This window comes from Crotalus tigris, unplaced genomic scaffold (assembly GCF_016545835.1).
Source record: "Crotalus tigris isolate CLP2741 ecotype Arizona unplaced genomic scaffold, ASM1654583v1 scf7180000017800.2534000, whole genome shotgun sequence".
NCBI lineage: Eukaryota > Metazoa > Chordata > Lepidosauria > Squamata > Viperidae > Crotalus > Crotalus tigris.
In genome coordinates, this window is record NW_024096645.1 from 1,755,800 (window position 1) to 1,771,906 (window position 16,107).

Sequence of the window (16,107 nt, forward strand, 5' to 3'; positions counted from 1 at the left end):
TTTATTAATGATCGTCAACTTTTTAAAAGGATTCCTCTCCTCCCACAGTCTACCTCTTTTCCAAGAGTTATGTTCATTCATTCTATGCACATTTATCTTGCCACAAATAAGGTAGTTTGATTATTCTTCTATCTAATGTCACCTTTCTATGGTTAGCCCAACCGATATTTTCTTTTTCCCTTTTAATTTATCAAATAAAAAGGCAGATGTATATAGGTTCAGCTGATTAGCTAATTAGTACTGCAGGTCTTTCTTTTTGAAAATAAGCTTTGATGAACCTCAGAGGGTGAAAAAAAAATGCTGTTGAAGACATCCTTTCCTTTGGTGCAATTTCTGATTGCTACACCATGGCTAAATCTGTAGCTCTACAGACTATGGTTAGAGCTGTTAGCTTTAACAATAAATTTGACCATGGACTCAGTCATCATAATGTTTAATTTGGTGTATGGAATAGGTCATTATAAAATGCAAGTAAATTGCCATGGCAGTTGCATTTTAAATTAGATTGAGGTGTAATCAGGCTAAAGTTAGGAGAGTTTAATTGCAATTTCAGCCTATAAAATTAGAAGAGGACAAAGACACAATTGCTCATTTTAAAAGTGCTTATCTCTGTATTTTGGTATATTTATATATGTCAAAATAATTCCAAATATTATGAAATAATTGCCAGTGGGGTTTTTCCCCCCCAAAATACCATTTTTTTCAAATCTTCTGCAGTTCTCACCACAGACAATTAGGGTATAAACCCATACTGTATACGCTTTAAACACATTCCCAATATAATCAGACATTATACTATTTCCCAATTATGGACATTATGGCTTTCAACATTGCTAACCTCAGATGTTTTTGCTTTGACAACAGTTAGAGATGCAACCATTTTCTTCTTGTGTTTTATTTACTTTTAGAGTTAGATGATGCTGGGGGGGGGGAGGATTGTGCATGAGAGTTTAGATAGACATAATAATACTGGACTTAGTGTGTGAACCAAGGTTAATGAAATAAGAGATGATAAGAATTGGCGGCTGGAGAAATGGAGGGAGAGCCTGCATTTCAAACTAATTGGAGAATGTGATTTATGACTGTTAATTGGAGGAGGGAATTGTGCTTTGATACTATGGGCTCAGGGGAAGTGAATCCAGTTTTTGGCTACGACTGTGTTAGTGCCAATGCTATGCTACTCAAATAAAGAATCTTTAAGATAAACAATGCCTCGAAGTTCTTTGAAGAGTTCCATCTGTCGGAACCATGACAATGGCATTCTCCATTTCACTTGTAGTCATGGTCTCTTGTCCTTTAACATCAGGCATCAGTCTATAAATGACTGTTCACGTGATACTAGAATCTCTGAGACTTTCAGGCAACTGACCATTGTACAGTATTGCGCTGATAATTCCCACACAAATATGCACATATTACTGATTTGGGTTCCAGTTATATATGTGAAGGCTTTCTCCCAGACATGAGTAATCCGTGGTTTTCCAGATATTGCTCAACTAAAATTCTCCCCAGAACCACCCAGCATCAGCATTTGAATGTAGGTTTCTTCTACCTATGCAAACATTCAATTACATTCATGAAAAGCCAATCTCTCCTTCACTCTCCTTCTCTCTCTTTGTCTCGTACAGGATGCAGTTGAGGCTATTGCAGAAAGTGCTTTTAAAACCTCTCCCTACCCCGTAATCCTGTCTTTTGAGAACCATGTGGATTTGTGAGTATTAGGATCTTACTCAGTGGGAAAAGACTGAATCTGTGTTTTGATAAACTGGAAGTGGGGAGGAGGGTATTCAGTCAGTCAGGGTAAATTAATTCTTGCTGCAATATTATTAGCAACCTTCTAGCAAATCAAAATTAACTGTGGCCTACTCTTTAAAGGAAAAAAAAACAATCTCCATGCAGAATCCCAGTCAATTACATGAGAAAGCAATTGTATATGCATGTGCCATGCTAGTTTTCAGCCAATAAACATATTTCCTCCAGCTGTGGGTTTTCTCTGGAAGTTGTTTTTTCAGTTTGGTGCTCAGACAACTCACAAAAGGCTAAGCAGGATTGACAATCAAGATATGGCAAAAATATCTTGCCATATTTTTTCAAAACTTATTTATAAGGAAAAGGAAATTCTCATCCAATCTTCCCCTCCATAAACATTAAAACAATTATTTCTAGATTTCCTAGAAAATGTATCTATTAAAATGGACCTGGGAAGTGTATTCGATCTGAATAAATGTAGAATGCAGCAGTGTGATAGTCAAATTATTTAATAATTAAGAAGAAGAAAAAAAATCTTAAATTAACTCTAAATAATTTTCAAGGGCATTTTAAAAACAATTACCATGCAATAGCAAGCATGGGATATGGTAGAGAGGAGATGCAGACCAAGGTTTAGAACAAAACCAAACATTTTCTGAGGTAGTAAATTTAGATCAATCTTGCACGTGCTAGGATATAAATAGGGAGTAAAACAAGTGATGTTAAACTCAGTTTTTTTTCATAATTTACTCCTTTCTTGTATTTTCTTTTAGGCCTAAGCAGCAGGCAAAGATGGCTGAGTACTGCAGGACCATCTTTGGAGACATGTTACTGACTGAACCACTGGAAAAATATCCAGTAAGTGAATAAGAAAATTAAATAGTTAAGTAAGTAGTCATTCAGATTCACTTGTCCAGACCATCTGCATTCTGTGTTACTGTGACGATGATGTGAACATTAACTTGGTCCATTTCTTTGTTTTTTTCTTTGGTAGCTAAAACCAGGAGTTCCACTTCCAAGTCCTCAGGATCTCATGGGGAAGATCTTGATTAAGAACAAGAAGAACCAATTCATGCCTGGGGAGAACCAAGATATTCTGAAGAAGAGGAAGAGTTTGGAGGATGAAGTCACAGACCAACCCCTACCTACAGAAAAGGATAGTACAGGTATCATATCATACAGCACCCTTTCCAAATTTGGCTTCCTCCAACTATGTATTTACGACTATAATTTCCAGAATTTCAAGACAACATGGGGGAAATACTTGCCCAGGAATTATGAGAATTGTCATCCCCAAACAACTGAAAACACTCAGGTTAAGGAAGATTATGACAAAAAATAAGATTGGCCTTTGGGGTATTTTTTACCCTGGAATACAGGTTGTCCTCTACTTACAACTATTTGTTTAATGACCATCTGAAGTTACAACAGCACTGAAAAAAGTGTCTTATAACCAGTTTTCATACTTACAACCATCGCAACATCCCCATGGTCACTTGATCAAAATTCAGACACTTGGCAACTGGCATGTATTTATAACCGTTGCACTGTCCCATGGTCATGTGATCACCATTTGTAACTGACCCAGCAGGCTTCTGACAAGCAAAATCAATGAGGGAAGCCAGATTCACTTAATGACCACATGATTTGCTTAACAACTGTAGTGAATCACTTAACAATCATGGTAAAAAGGTTGAAAATGGGGCAAAACTCATTTAACAACTGCCTTGCTTAGCAACACAAATCTTGGGCTCAATTGCAGTTATAAATGAAGGGCTACGTGTAGTGATTCAGGATTATCTAAGAGACCACATAAACAGCATCGTGATTGCATAAAAAATAGGTGTTATGGGAGTCTTAGAGAATGTATAATAGAGAACAGAGCAGCATAAAAGTCTGATTCTCTTTAGCAAAATGAAAGACTAAGGATAGAACTATATAAAGATAATGTAAGGCTTCAAGATATACTTAACACTTTCTTCTCATTTTCCCCCACAATAATAATTTTGCTGGGTAAATTGGACTGAGAGATAGCGACTGTCTCAAAGTCATCCAGTGAACTTACATTTCAAAAAGCAACATCTACTTTTGCATTTGTTGCTAAAGAAATAAAATTTGAATTCATGTCTCAAAAAACCATGTAAATTAAAAATGTATAGGGGCTCAGTAACCACTGCTAATTATTTTCTTATATATTACAGATCCCTATAAGATAAAGGAGTTACAGTGGTATATATCCAAACTAACCTTCTTAATTTGCTTTTAGTTAACATTTTTATGACCTGCCTCCACTGACTATTAGTATGTTGTAGTTCACACTGGTCAACAATCTGTGCCTGGGTGAGTGAGCCTCTAAAGCTCCAGAATGGAAGTTGGATGGGGAAATGTCGGTCTGGAGGAATTACAGATTAGATGCGAACTTTCATAAGTATACCGATTTTTCTTTCAAATTGGCAGTCAAACCAATTGAGGAGGATGAAGAAGTTCCTGAAGCAGAGAGAAATTTGGAAAACCTAAATGAGGAAGAGATTAAAAAGCTACAGTCTGATGAGGTATGATTTATGATTTTGTGTATTACCACATAGACAATTACCATATACCTAAGTATAAGGTAATTATTCAAGACTTTAGCTTAGCTTCCAAGGCCTTAGCTTAATGATCTCTTATACAGTCATATATATTCATGGGATATTGTCCTGCCTTTAACTAGGTGAAATAGTTTGGACCTCATACTTTCCTTCACTTAATGAAAGATGATCAGAGGATCTGATAAAAAGTAGAAAAACTTCTTTTTTTATGAAATAATTAAACTGTAATTTTCTGCTAAGCTGAATGCTCTAGGAATCTTTTAACAGAATAACAGAATTGGAAGGGACCTTGGAGGTCTTCTAGTAGTCCAACCCCCTACTCAACCAGGAGACCCTATACATGGGGTAGGCAACCTTGGCTCTTTTATGACTCATGGACTTCAATTCCCAGAATTCCTCAGCCAACATGGCTGACTCAGGAATTCTGGGAGTTGAAGTCCACAAGTCATAAAAGAGCCAAGGTGGCCTACCCCTGCCCTATACCATTCCAGACAAGTGACTGTCCAAACTCTTCTTAAAAGTCTCCAGTTATGGCGCACCCACAATTTCTGGAGGCAAGCCGTTCCACTGGTTAATTGTTTTCAGTGTTAGGAAATTTCTCCTTAGTTCTAGGTTGCTTTTCTTATTGATTAGTTTCCATTCATTGTTTCTTATCTTGCCTTCTATGCTTTGGAAAATAGGTTGACCCCTTTTCTTTATGGCAGCCCCTTAGATATTGGAACACTGCTATCATTTCACCCCTAATCTTTTTTGCTAGGCTCATGATTACATGTATTGGTATACTTTATCATATATCGTGATTACAGTATTGATATACTTTGCAGAGATTATTTTATCTTGGTCAGCTATTCTTACTGAAAAGTTGATGATGTTGTTAATTTTCACCTTCATCCTTTGTATGATTCTCTCTAGAAACGTAACAGAATAGTTCATTGAAATGGCTAAGATTTATCCATTGGTGTCAGTTATCCTATCATAAAAGATTAGCCCTTCAAATGTGTTGTGTCTTTCCTGAATTCTGACAGAGCATGACTTTTGGAATTATTTTAATAATGACAATATTGGCTAAGCTTTTTAACTAATAAATAAATGAAATTCCTTGGAAGTCTGGAAGACACAACACTGACACAGCCATGGGAAAACTAGCTGGTGAGGTCTGAAAAGTATGCATTGTCTTTAGCTCTGTTGTTTTACCACACCTAAATTCTGCCCTCTCTGGTGTGTCAGCAATACCAATCAGCTATCCTTGCCCAATCAGCTAGGAAAGGGCAAGAGAAAAATCAATCCCCATTAACTGTCTAGAGCAGTGGTTCTCAACCTTTTTAATGCCGCGACCCCCAACAGGTTGTAAGTCGAGGACTACCCAACCAGTCGTAAGTCGAGGACTACCCAACCGGTCATAAGTCGAGGACTTTCCCTGCCCGGGAGTGCCGCGCATGCGTGGTGCCGCCCCTGCGCTGGCTGAGGCGTAGCTGGCAAGCGGCAGAGACGGAGCAGGCCGACCACCGGCTGGGCCACCAGATGGCCCAGCCCAAGGGAGTAAGGCACCCGCTGGGCCCCACGCACACCAGCAACCCTCCCTGCTCCCGCCGGCCTCCCACCTCCCACCCCTGGCCCTCTTTTACTTACATTTTAGTAGTTGCTCAGCAGGAATGGATTGAAACTTCCAGACAGCTCGCCTTCGCTGCAGACAACTTGCAGCACCGTTTGCAGAATGGGACTTTTGGCGGGCTCAGCAGGGCAGAGACAGCCTGGACAATTCCTATTGGCTTTTGAAAGCCAATAGAATTAGACTCTATTCAAGAGAGTTTATTCTATTGGCTTTCAAAAGCCAATAGAATAAAAGGGAGTAGCACAGCTAAGGAAAAGGGGGAAAAAATGGCGGACTGCGTTGTTTGGCGACCCCTGTGAAATGGTTGTTCTACCCCAAATGGGGTCCCAACCCACAGGTTGAGAACCACTGGTCTAGAGGCAGAATCATGAATAGGGCTAGGTTTATCCCTCTTTTGCATATTCTAGTCCTAATCTTGAGGCAGAGGCAGAATCTTGAGTAGGGCTTATCCCTCTTTGCATATTGTAGTCCTAATTTTACAAGAACAACTTTCCCTAAAAGGTTGGAACTACAACTCCCAGAAGACTATGTAAATAGATGCAGTTAGTTGGAAATCCAATTCTGAAAAACTCAGATCTGCAGAGCATATAATATTCAAAGAGGAAGGCACCAGCCGCCCTTCTTCTTCTGACTTCTACTTAGTCCTTTCTGATACTTATTTTGCACATCACTGGCGTTTGCATCACAATTTGCTCTGTAACCCTCGAAATTCTGTTTAGGGAACTGCAGGTCTGGAAGTGACTGCTTATGAAGAAATGTCCAGTCTGGTGAATTACATTCAACCCATCAAATTCGAAAGTTTTGAAATTTCAGCACGTAAGAACGATTTGTTTTCTCCTGTTAAGGAAAATGTTTTTCTATGGTTAAAGCAAGCCTCACATATATTTGCACTGAAAACTATGTATCTATTAACTATGTAAATGTCATTCTTTAACACTGTTCTATGTGGTTTAGGACCTATATATGGGGGGGGGAGAAGCCCTACTTCTAGTAGCAATATGATTCAGGGTGGTACCAGTCAAGGAAAAGTTATTGCACCACTAGATGAATTGTATGTTTCAGTGATCGTCTAAGTGAGCAGAAGGTGACCCTGCTTTTAAACGGTGCAAAATTAAATATAGCATCTTTCAGCTGTATTCAGCAGCTGAATACAGCATTCATTCAATTGAACGAATACTTATTACTTTTTTTTATTGAAGAGTTTTATAAAAGTTACAATATAAACCCCAAAACCAACCCACCTTAAACCCCCCCTCTCCCTCCCCCACTTCCCAGAGCTGAATACAGGGTTAAAATTATAATAATCATAATCTAACTAACATTAACCAACTATATAAATACTTATTACTTATGTATAGTTTTTCCAGGTCCAAAATTTTAAAAACCTTCCTGATAGAGCCTAATCTGTGTCTTCATGTGAATCTCCATGAAGAGTCTAGGACAGGGTCTAAATTAATTATAACGGCTTTATAAATTAGTCTGAAAGCCAGCTGAGATAATCTAAAAGTGTATCTAGCCCTCAAGCCACATTTGCCATCCATCTTCTAGAACATACTAGGATAACAGCATCTTATGGGCCAGGTGAGGCCACATTCCAAGGCAGAAATTGGAACAAGATTTGGGTTTGTTGATGCACAATAGGTATTTATCATTTGTGGTTTCTTCTTCAGAAGCATGTAACCCAAGGAGCTTTACCTGCTTGTGGACTTATTATGCATCACTGATTCATTGAGAATTAACAGGGAGAAAACTGTATATCTGTAACCTTGTGTCATTGTCTATATTTTCATCACATTTGCCCAAGTGTATCAAAAACATTCTCTAATTCGGGCCAAACACTGAATAAGAATTTATGAAACTGATGAAAACCCAATGAAATTGCAGACTTTTATCCCATTCTATGCTTAAAGGATAGATAATAAATAATAATGAAATTGAGACAAAGAATTCAAAGAAATTATTCCCTATAAAATATATTCAATTAGTGCAAATTTTAGCAATGGAAAAACTGAGCCAATTTACGTTCTAGTCAAAAGTTGCAGTACCTTTAAAAGAGCTACTGTATTTTTCCGTGTATAAGACACTATTTTTTCCTGCAAACACCCTGTTCAAAAATCAAGTGCCTCTTATACAAATGCAGCATCTTATACACAAAAAAATAATGGTAACCTCCGCAGCCCAGGCCATGCCTATGTGGGTTCTTTACATGCTGCTGCCATGCTGCCTGGTGCAGGTGTCAAGCCCCTGCAGGAGGGGGGGGGGCAAGATCGTTGGGTGGTGGCGTCCAGAAGCAGTGGATGGGACCAGCAGCATGGATGGCAGCGACAGCCCTTTCCCTCCCTCGTACCTGTATGCTGGCCAGGGACCCTGTGGAATGCAGCTGCGAGGCCGTCCTGCTCGTTAATAGCGGCCGGCCAAACTTCCGGATTTGCCGGCTCAGCTGTTCTATGCACCGCCAAACAGCTGATTGGCATGGAGAAATGGTGGGAAGTTTAAAACCTGCCTTCGCTTCCCTTGCCTTGCTGTCATGCTGGTGCTCACACCGGTTTGTTTACCAGGGTCGGAAGGCTGCTGCTTTGAACTGACTATGCATGCTCATCATGCCGGATGCTGGTTAGGGGGGTGGGGGGCAGGGCTGGCCAGGAGGCGTCTATTCAGAGCACTGGGAGGCGGTTGCTTCCAGCGTTGACTTTGTTTGCTGTAAGCTTGGAACTCGCATGCCAGAAAGTCTTATACAATGGTGCATCTTATATACAGAAAAATACAGTAATTTTTTCTGACCTCCTTCCTGAATTTGGAACAACTGATAGGCTGGTTTTTGACTTTCAAAATAACGTTGTGGGTCCCAGCTTTCAAAGTTAATCTATGGTTTCTATTCTATTTTTAAATATGTTCCTAGACACAATAAAAATGGCTTCATTGCACATAAGTGGAAGCTTATTGTACAACTACTTCATGAAGGTTCTACAGCATGTGACAAGTAGAATTTGCAGCAACACAAATGCTATCCTCCCCCCATGAAACACAGTTTAATAGCAACCTTAATTAGGCAGTGACTGGTTCCTCCCGTATTTTCTGCAGAGGTTATGTTATCTACAATTTTTTTTTGTTGCCATAAGTAATCTCCCTGGATACGCTTTCATGCTCAAAGGAATCCTAAAATGAATTTCCACCTGACCCCCAACTCTTTCTGTGTCTTCTTTTATTTTTTATGTGAAGCAGCATGTGCAACCAGCATTTTTATTTAGAAACGATAACAAGGATTGAAAATTAAATTGAAGAAAGGATGGATTTGAAAACAAAAGATTGTGTTCTATGCTTTCTTCCTTACTTTTCCAGAGAAAAACCACAGTTATGTCGTTTCCTCCTTCACTGAATTAAAGGCTTATGAATTGTTGACCAGGTCACCCATCCAGTTTGTAGAGTATCCTTTTTAAAGGCATCCTTAGTGATTAGTTATGTTTTATATCTGTATATAGGAGCTCATTCTACAGAGCTCATTGTACAGAATTTCTCTGTACAAATCAAATTGGGATAATAGTTGCACATTCCATCGTATCGGACATAATGTGCAATTATCTATAGAGTATATTTGTTGTTTTTATTATTGTAACAGAGATTGTTATTAACTAGCTGTAGTGTTTTAATAATATTAGATATTAAGAATTTGTTTAAAAGATGTACACTATTAATCATTCTACTTAGAGGCTATGACTCTTGCATCAATATCTGTTGGGACTGCCCCAGAAAAACTCTTGCTACTATTTTATGTGTGCAGAACAATTATAAACAATAGCAAAGATGGTTTATCTCTGATAATCTCCTGTCTTCATTGCCTCTGTCTCCCTTAATCACTCTGTACACAGAATATTCTTTGTTCCCTTTCAGCTGCACAATGATTAATTTCAGCATAATATGAATGAAATCAATAATGAATGGGCAGGAATAGCATTTATCTTATTGTGTACAACTGTTTATCCTACAAAATGAGAATAGTCATTGCATTCATTCAAATAATGGTCTCCTATTAAAAGAAATTCAGCTACAACAAAAGGCAGATGAGCCGAATTTATCCCAAAGGGACTCGGATTGATTCATCTAACTATATGCCACAGATGTTCTGGAATGTTGGGTGTCAAATGGTGGCATTAAACTTTCAGACAAGTGGTGAGTGGCGCACTTCTTTGGGCTTGGGTTCATGTGCTGTATTAAGTTTCTGGGTCTAATATTGTTTTGCATAAATGTATTTACAGTATTTATTTAACAAACTGATATAGCTGCTGATCTATTAGAAAGATCTCTGAGTGGTAAACAAAACAGAATATATAAAGAGACTATTTAAAACAATAAGCAATAAATAATGTTGAATCCCAATAAAGCTCGCATCCATCCATTAACCACCCAATACCTAATAGTATGTTAGATCTGAACTTGTCTATATGATCATGCATCTCTTGACTTTAGTTGTACTAGAAGGAAAGGTGCCCAATTCAGTGGAGCTTACTAATTTATTTTGTTTGCCCTGAGATGAAATAATCTTCTCTGCCACCTCCTTTCCCAGATGTCCCCATGCAGCAGAACATGGCTCTCTTTGAATTCAATGGGCAAAGTGGCTATCTTCTCAAACATGATTTCATGCGTCGTCCAGACAAGCACTTTGATCCTTTTTCAGTGGATCGCATTGATGTAGTCGTGGCAAGCACTTTGTCAGTCACTGTAAGTAAACACGGTGGGGTTGATTGGGAATCTACTGCCCAAAGGTGTGGTGATAAATATCGAGTGTGTTTACTACCTAGCAAGGTCTCCCTAGCACAGTAATTCTATAGTGATCTGCAGGACATTCTGATCATAGAAAATTATAGTTGTTACTGTGTTTAAATAGAATGAATTCATTTCATGGAATTAACACTCACTTGGCCAGTTATACTGTAGCTATAGAGAGAAAGATAATGACACAAATGGACTAATCTGCAATTTTAGACAAAACTTCAGTGTATCTACTCTATTGCAATTGGACATGTACCGGTACCACTTCATATCCAAATAGAACAAACCTGTTTGAAGGCCTCTCACTGAGTAAGCTAGGGCTACCATATGGCCATGGCTATGTTTGACTCCAAATCTGGTGTTCTCCAGCAGCTGGAAATATTCCCAAATCAGTCTGTCAGTTCTTTGATTTTCTCATGTTCATGTAGCAGTTGGTGTGAACTTCTCATCCTTTTATAAAAATCTAATTCCCTTTCCTAGAAATAGTAGCATCACCACATTTTAGGAATGTAATTGTGTCACTAGGACTAAAGAAAGCAGCTCAGAGGGGGGACATGATAACAGTGTTCCAATATCTCAGGGGCTGCCACAAAGAAGAGGGTGTCAAGCTATTTTCCAAGGCACCTGAAGGCAGGACAAGAAGCAACGGGTGGAAACTAACCAAGGAGAGAAGCAACCTAGAACTAAGGAGAAACTTCCTGACAGTTAGAACAATTAACCAGTGGAACAACCTGCCTCCAGAAGTGGTAAATGCTCCAATACTGGAGGTTTTTAAGAAGAGACTGGACAGCCATTTGTCCGAAATGGTATAGGGTTTCCTGCCTGAGCAGGGGGTTGGACTAGATGACCTCCAAGGTCCCTTCCAACTTTACTATTATTGTTATTGTTATCATTCAGGTAATAGTGCTTGTAAGCCTAGTTTCATTCTAAATCAGGGGTAGGCAACCTTGGCTTTTTTATGACTTGTGGACTTCAACTCCGAGAATTCCTGAGCCAGCCATGCTGGCTCAGGAATTCTGGGAGTTGAAGTCCCTACCCCTGTTCTAAATACACAAATTTTACACACCTTCTGAATTCATACTTCTCACTTAAAGAAGAAAAGTTGTTTTTGAAGGGAATTATAGCAGTCATGATGATACTTTATGTTAAGCTTTGAACTACCTGCCTACTAAAATTTAGAAAACTAAAGAAAAGCTAAACTAGAATGCTTCTCAACTGTTGCTTGTTGAACAGTTTTTGATACAAAAAGCATTCAGTCATGCATTTCTATGAACAGCACTTTGCAATAATATTGTCCCCACAGATAGAAGAATGTGTGAGGTGAACAAATATATAGTATAAGAAATAATGTGTCTATTATAAAAGTTGGAATTTATTTTATTCTTGGTTAGAGAAAAGAATGAAGGATTAGGAAGCGAACATGTATTAGCTTAGCAAACACCAGACAACTTGTTGATTGGAAAAATTAACATATGTTGATGGGGAAAAAAATTAATAAAAAAGATTGTTAAAATAAAAAAAGAAATAAAGTGTAATGTAAGACCAATAAGTCTTACATAAGCTAATGAGAAATGAACCTGAAGGATTTAAATAGTAGCTTAAAACAAAGATGCAAGTACATTCAAAGGTTGCTACTGAGTTGAAATGCATACATGATCCAGAAGCGGGAATTATTCAATATGTGACTGTACTTAATAGTAATTACATGAACGCGGTGTTAGAAATGAAACAAAAGTTAACTTTTGCCCCAGCCCTATCCACACTTTTTTTGGAATGTAGTTCTCGGCCTGATCACTCAAAGACCAGATTCAGCCTGAGAAAAGTTGTGTGTGCCTCTGGCCAAAAGAAAAAACAAAAAGGACTAAAGAGCTAATGCTGAAACTTTATGTAATAAATTATTCGGCTCTTCTTATTCCATGCACAGATCATTTCTGGTCAGTTCCTTTCAGAACGCAGCGTGAAGTCCTATGTAGAGGTAGAGCTGTTTGGCCTGCCAGGAGATCCGAAGCGTAGATACAGAACCAAAGTGACACCAAGCGCCAACTCAATCAACCCTATATGGAATGAAGACCCTTTTGTGTTTGAAAAGGTAACAGTCCTTAATATAATAATGTGTCACTTCCAAGGGTACAATGTCAGCTGTTTCCAGGTTTTAGGCCAGGGGTCTTCAAACATGGCCCTTTTATGACTTGTGGACTTCAACTCCCAGAATTCCTCAGCCAGGCATGCTAGCTGAGGAATTCTGGGAGTTGAAGTCCACCAGCCATAAAAGAGCCAAGTTTGAAGACCCCTGTTCTATGCATCTAAGACAGGGGAGATTCCTCTATCGTTCTTGATGTAGGAAACAGTATAAAAATGGAATGAAATAAACAGGATCAGCAGCACATTTTTAGAATCATCACTTAGTCATGGGATTGAGGAAAATATTCAGGAGCATATTTCATTGAGTAAGCGCTATCCTCAAAAATTCCAAGCATTAGAGGTTGTTATAATTTGTAGTTTCTAAGACACGTTTTATGGGCAGAATGCTTTGCAGACTTCATTTCCTTGTTTCTAGTGACCCTCTCAGGTACTCGTTAATATTTCAATGCTGCAAATGGGAAATTTAAGGGAAAATGATGTATATTCAATTCTTTTATTTGAAAAAAGAAAAAAGAAAAGATCTCCTAAAATATGCCAGATCAAGGGCTACAAATTTTGTGCTTTCTAAAAAAAAATTAAACATTTGCAAAAGCTCAAGACCACAAAATATGGAAATATATGTCCCTTTCATTGCATTATAATCTTCATTATTCTGCAGATGAATTGCAATATTCTGCAGATGAATATAAGAAAGTGAAGGCCAAATGTGGCTCTTTTAGGCTCGTGCCTCGGCATGCATATTTTCCAATGAGACAAACTGAGACAGGAAGATCATTTTATTACAATTTATCAGAATATTCAGACAAAAGGGATTCCTCTCATTCAAAGAGGGAATCTCAATCTTTAGCTTACAACTCCTTTTATAGTTAGCATAGCAAAGAAACATCCAAGAGGGAAGTTGATTGGACAGGATAAAAGTAACCTCCCCTTTGCATAGGAAATCAGTTACATGTGGTCAAGCATGTAACACATTTGCATCCCATAATATCACACATGTTCATTAAAATAAGGCCTGACAGTCAGAAGAGGCATAAGTTGTAAGGAAAAAGGTTGTTTAGAGTTCACTAAACAGATAAACCAGACCCAATTTGTACTAACAAACTTTTTCTTATCTTCAGATAATCTTCAGCCTGTTTATCTCTTCAATTTAGGAATGTTAAAAGCTATTCCTAAATTCCTATCTGTATTGTACCTGAACAGAGAAAATAATCATATCTGAAGATTTATCTTTTCAGTTTAGGAATGTTAAAAGCTATTTAACCAATCCATACAACTCTCCTATATTCCAATCTGTAATGAACCAACATTATTTTAAAAGAGAGAAAATACATCAAATTAAAATACAAAATACAAAATAACTCTGTTAGTTAACAAATTAAAAAATCCATGTCATTTGTCCCTCACAGCCAGTATAGAACTATCTTCTCAAAATTAGGAATGCAGAAAGCAGATCAGCAGTGGTTCATATTGTCCACAATGATAGATAGGTAGATAGATAGAAAGAGAAAGAGAGAAAAAACCAAAAGATATAAAGAAGATTTCAGTACAGTTATTTTATTTATATATTTCTAAGAATATCATACTTCCAACCAGATCGGTCTTTGTTTATATCTCTTGGCTATCAAAAAAGTTTATGTTAAGAGGAGCAACCCATATAGGGAATCCTCCCTGCATAGGGTGGCTGACCTTGAGGCTGGCAGAATATTTTTTTTTAAAAAAGTGATATTACTCTTGAACTAAGTTGAATCAGGTAGTGAGAAAGCAGCTACCAGTAATGAAGAGGAATAATTGGGGATGTGATGGGGAGAAAGGGAAACAGCTCAGTGGCTTGCTTAGAACAAGATATGGCCTTAGGAAGTGATATCATCCACAAGAACGTAGAAGCCCTTTTAGATATGAAAGCACAGAAGATAAGGGGACCTCCAAAGTATAGCTATGGAACTAGTTTTCTCCACCTTGGGATTTGTTTTTTAAGGGGGAAAATGTTACAGACCATCAAACAATTTTTTTCCTGCCAGATTTTGATGCCAGAGTTGGCTTCTCTCAGAATTGTAGTTTTGGAAGAAGGTGGGAAGTTTATTGGTCACCGCATTATCCCGGTTACTGCTGTGTGCTCAGGTAAAACTTGATCATTTTTCTGACCTTTGAACTTGACTGTTTCTCTTTTTTTTTAACCACAATCTTGGGGTAGTTTCCTATGAATCTTGATGTCCTTCATAGAGCCAGAGGTGAAGGGTGGCTCAATAGCCAGCAATTAACTCAAAGCTATCTTTGTGCATTCTTCAGAAGCGTAAAGTACTAAAGTAGGATCTCTTTGTGAGAACTAGAAAATCTGAAACCTTTTACAGTATTCATGTCTAATTGATTACAAATAGAAGTGGCTTCACAGTGCTTTAACCCTACTCAGGGCTAAAAGATTTGAAAGTGAGGATACAGAGAACTATAGGAAATGGAGTAATGTGTGCCACCAGACTTTTTCCTTAATATTTTCTCCTTATATTTGAAGGAATGCACAAAGAGAGCTCATTCCTTAAGGATATATATATATTGAAGAAATGCTGAAGGACTCTTTTCATTCTCTTGTTATCCAATTTAAGTATTTCATCATGAGTGACATTTGTGACTTCTTTGGTATGAAACTGGTACACAGTTTACAAAAGCAGAAATAATATGATGTCGAAGAACCTACAAAGATGCTGTTTTTCTAGTCAGGCTCATTGCATTTCTTACTCTGGCACCCAAATTGCCATCACTATATATTTTCCTACTGGATTCATGCACTTTTTTTTTTAGGTTATCATCATGTTTGCCTTCGTAGTGAGAGCAACCAGCCTCTTACAATGCCCTCTCTATTTGTCTATGTGGAGATGAAAGATTATGTTCCTGATTCATGGGCAGGTACAGTATTCTGAAGATGAAAGAGCAGAACACCTATATTTTAGTTGCAGGATTTTAAAAAAGAATAAAAGGTGGCTTTCAGTTTTTATTGCCATTAGTCTTGGTTTGCTTCTAGGTGCTATTTTTAAACAGAGGCCTGGTGTATATTGGCCAATTAAAATTATTTATTACACTGTCTGGATGAAGAATGTTGAAAAGATTCTCTTAGTAAAATTGTGAAATAACTTGAGTGAGGCACTGGATGAGGTGTTTTTAGGCAGATATGAGTGTCTTAGGCAGCCTCCAGTAAAGATAACAATCTTATAATAACTGTTACCAAAAGTGAACAAGTGTAGAAGATGAAGGAATGGC

General features: G+C 37.9%; 1 protein-coding gene across 1 annotated transcript in view; it reads left to right on the top strand.

Moving 5' to 3' along the window:
- The window catches only part of PLCB2 (phospholipase C beta 2), a 48,696-nt gene that overhangs the window by 14,280 nt on the left and 18,309 nt on the right, over positions 1–16,107 (top strand). Inside the window, exons 11-21 of the mRNA XM_039342668.1 lie at positions 1,629–1,711; positions 2,523–2,607; positions 2,744–2,915; positions 4,207–4,301; positions 6,669–6,765; positions 9,289–9,373; positions 9,992–10,116; positions 10,511–10,665; positions 12,641–12,805; positions 14,877–14,976; positions 15,652–15,756. Coding sequence (XP_039198602.1) covers positions 1,629–1,711; positions 2,523–2,607; positions 2,744–2,915; positions 4,207–4,301; positions 6,669–6,765; positions 9,289–9,373; positions 9,992–10,116; positions 10,511–10,665; positions 12,641–12,805; positions 14,877–14,976; positions 15,652–15,756 — 1,267 coding nt within the window. The remainder of the gene's footprint in view (positions 1–1,628; positions 1,712–2,522; positions 2,608–2,743; positions 2,916–4,206; positions 4,302–6,668; positions 6,766–9,288; positions 9,374–9,991; positions 10,117–10,510; positions 10,666–12,640; positions 12,806–14,876; positions 14,977–15,651; positions 15,757–16,107) is intronic.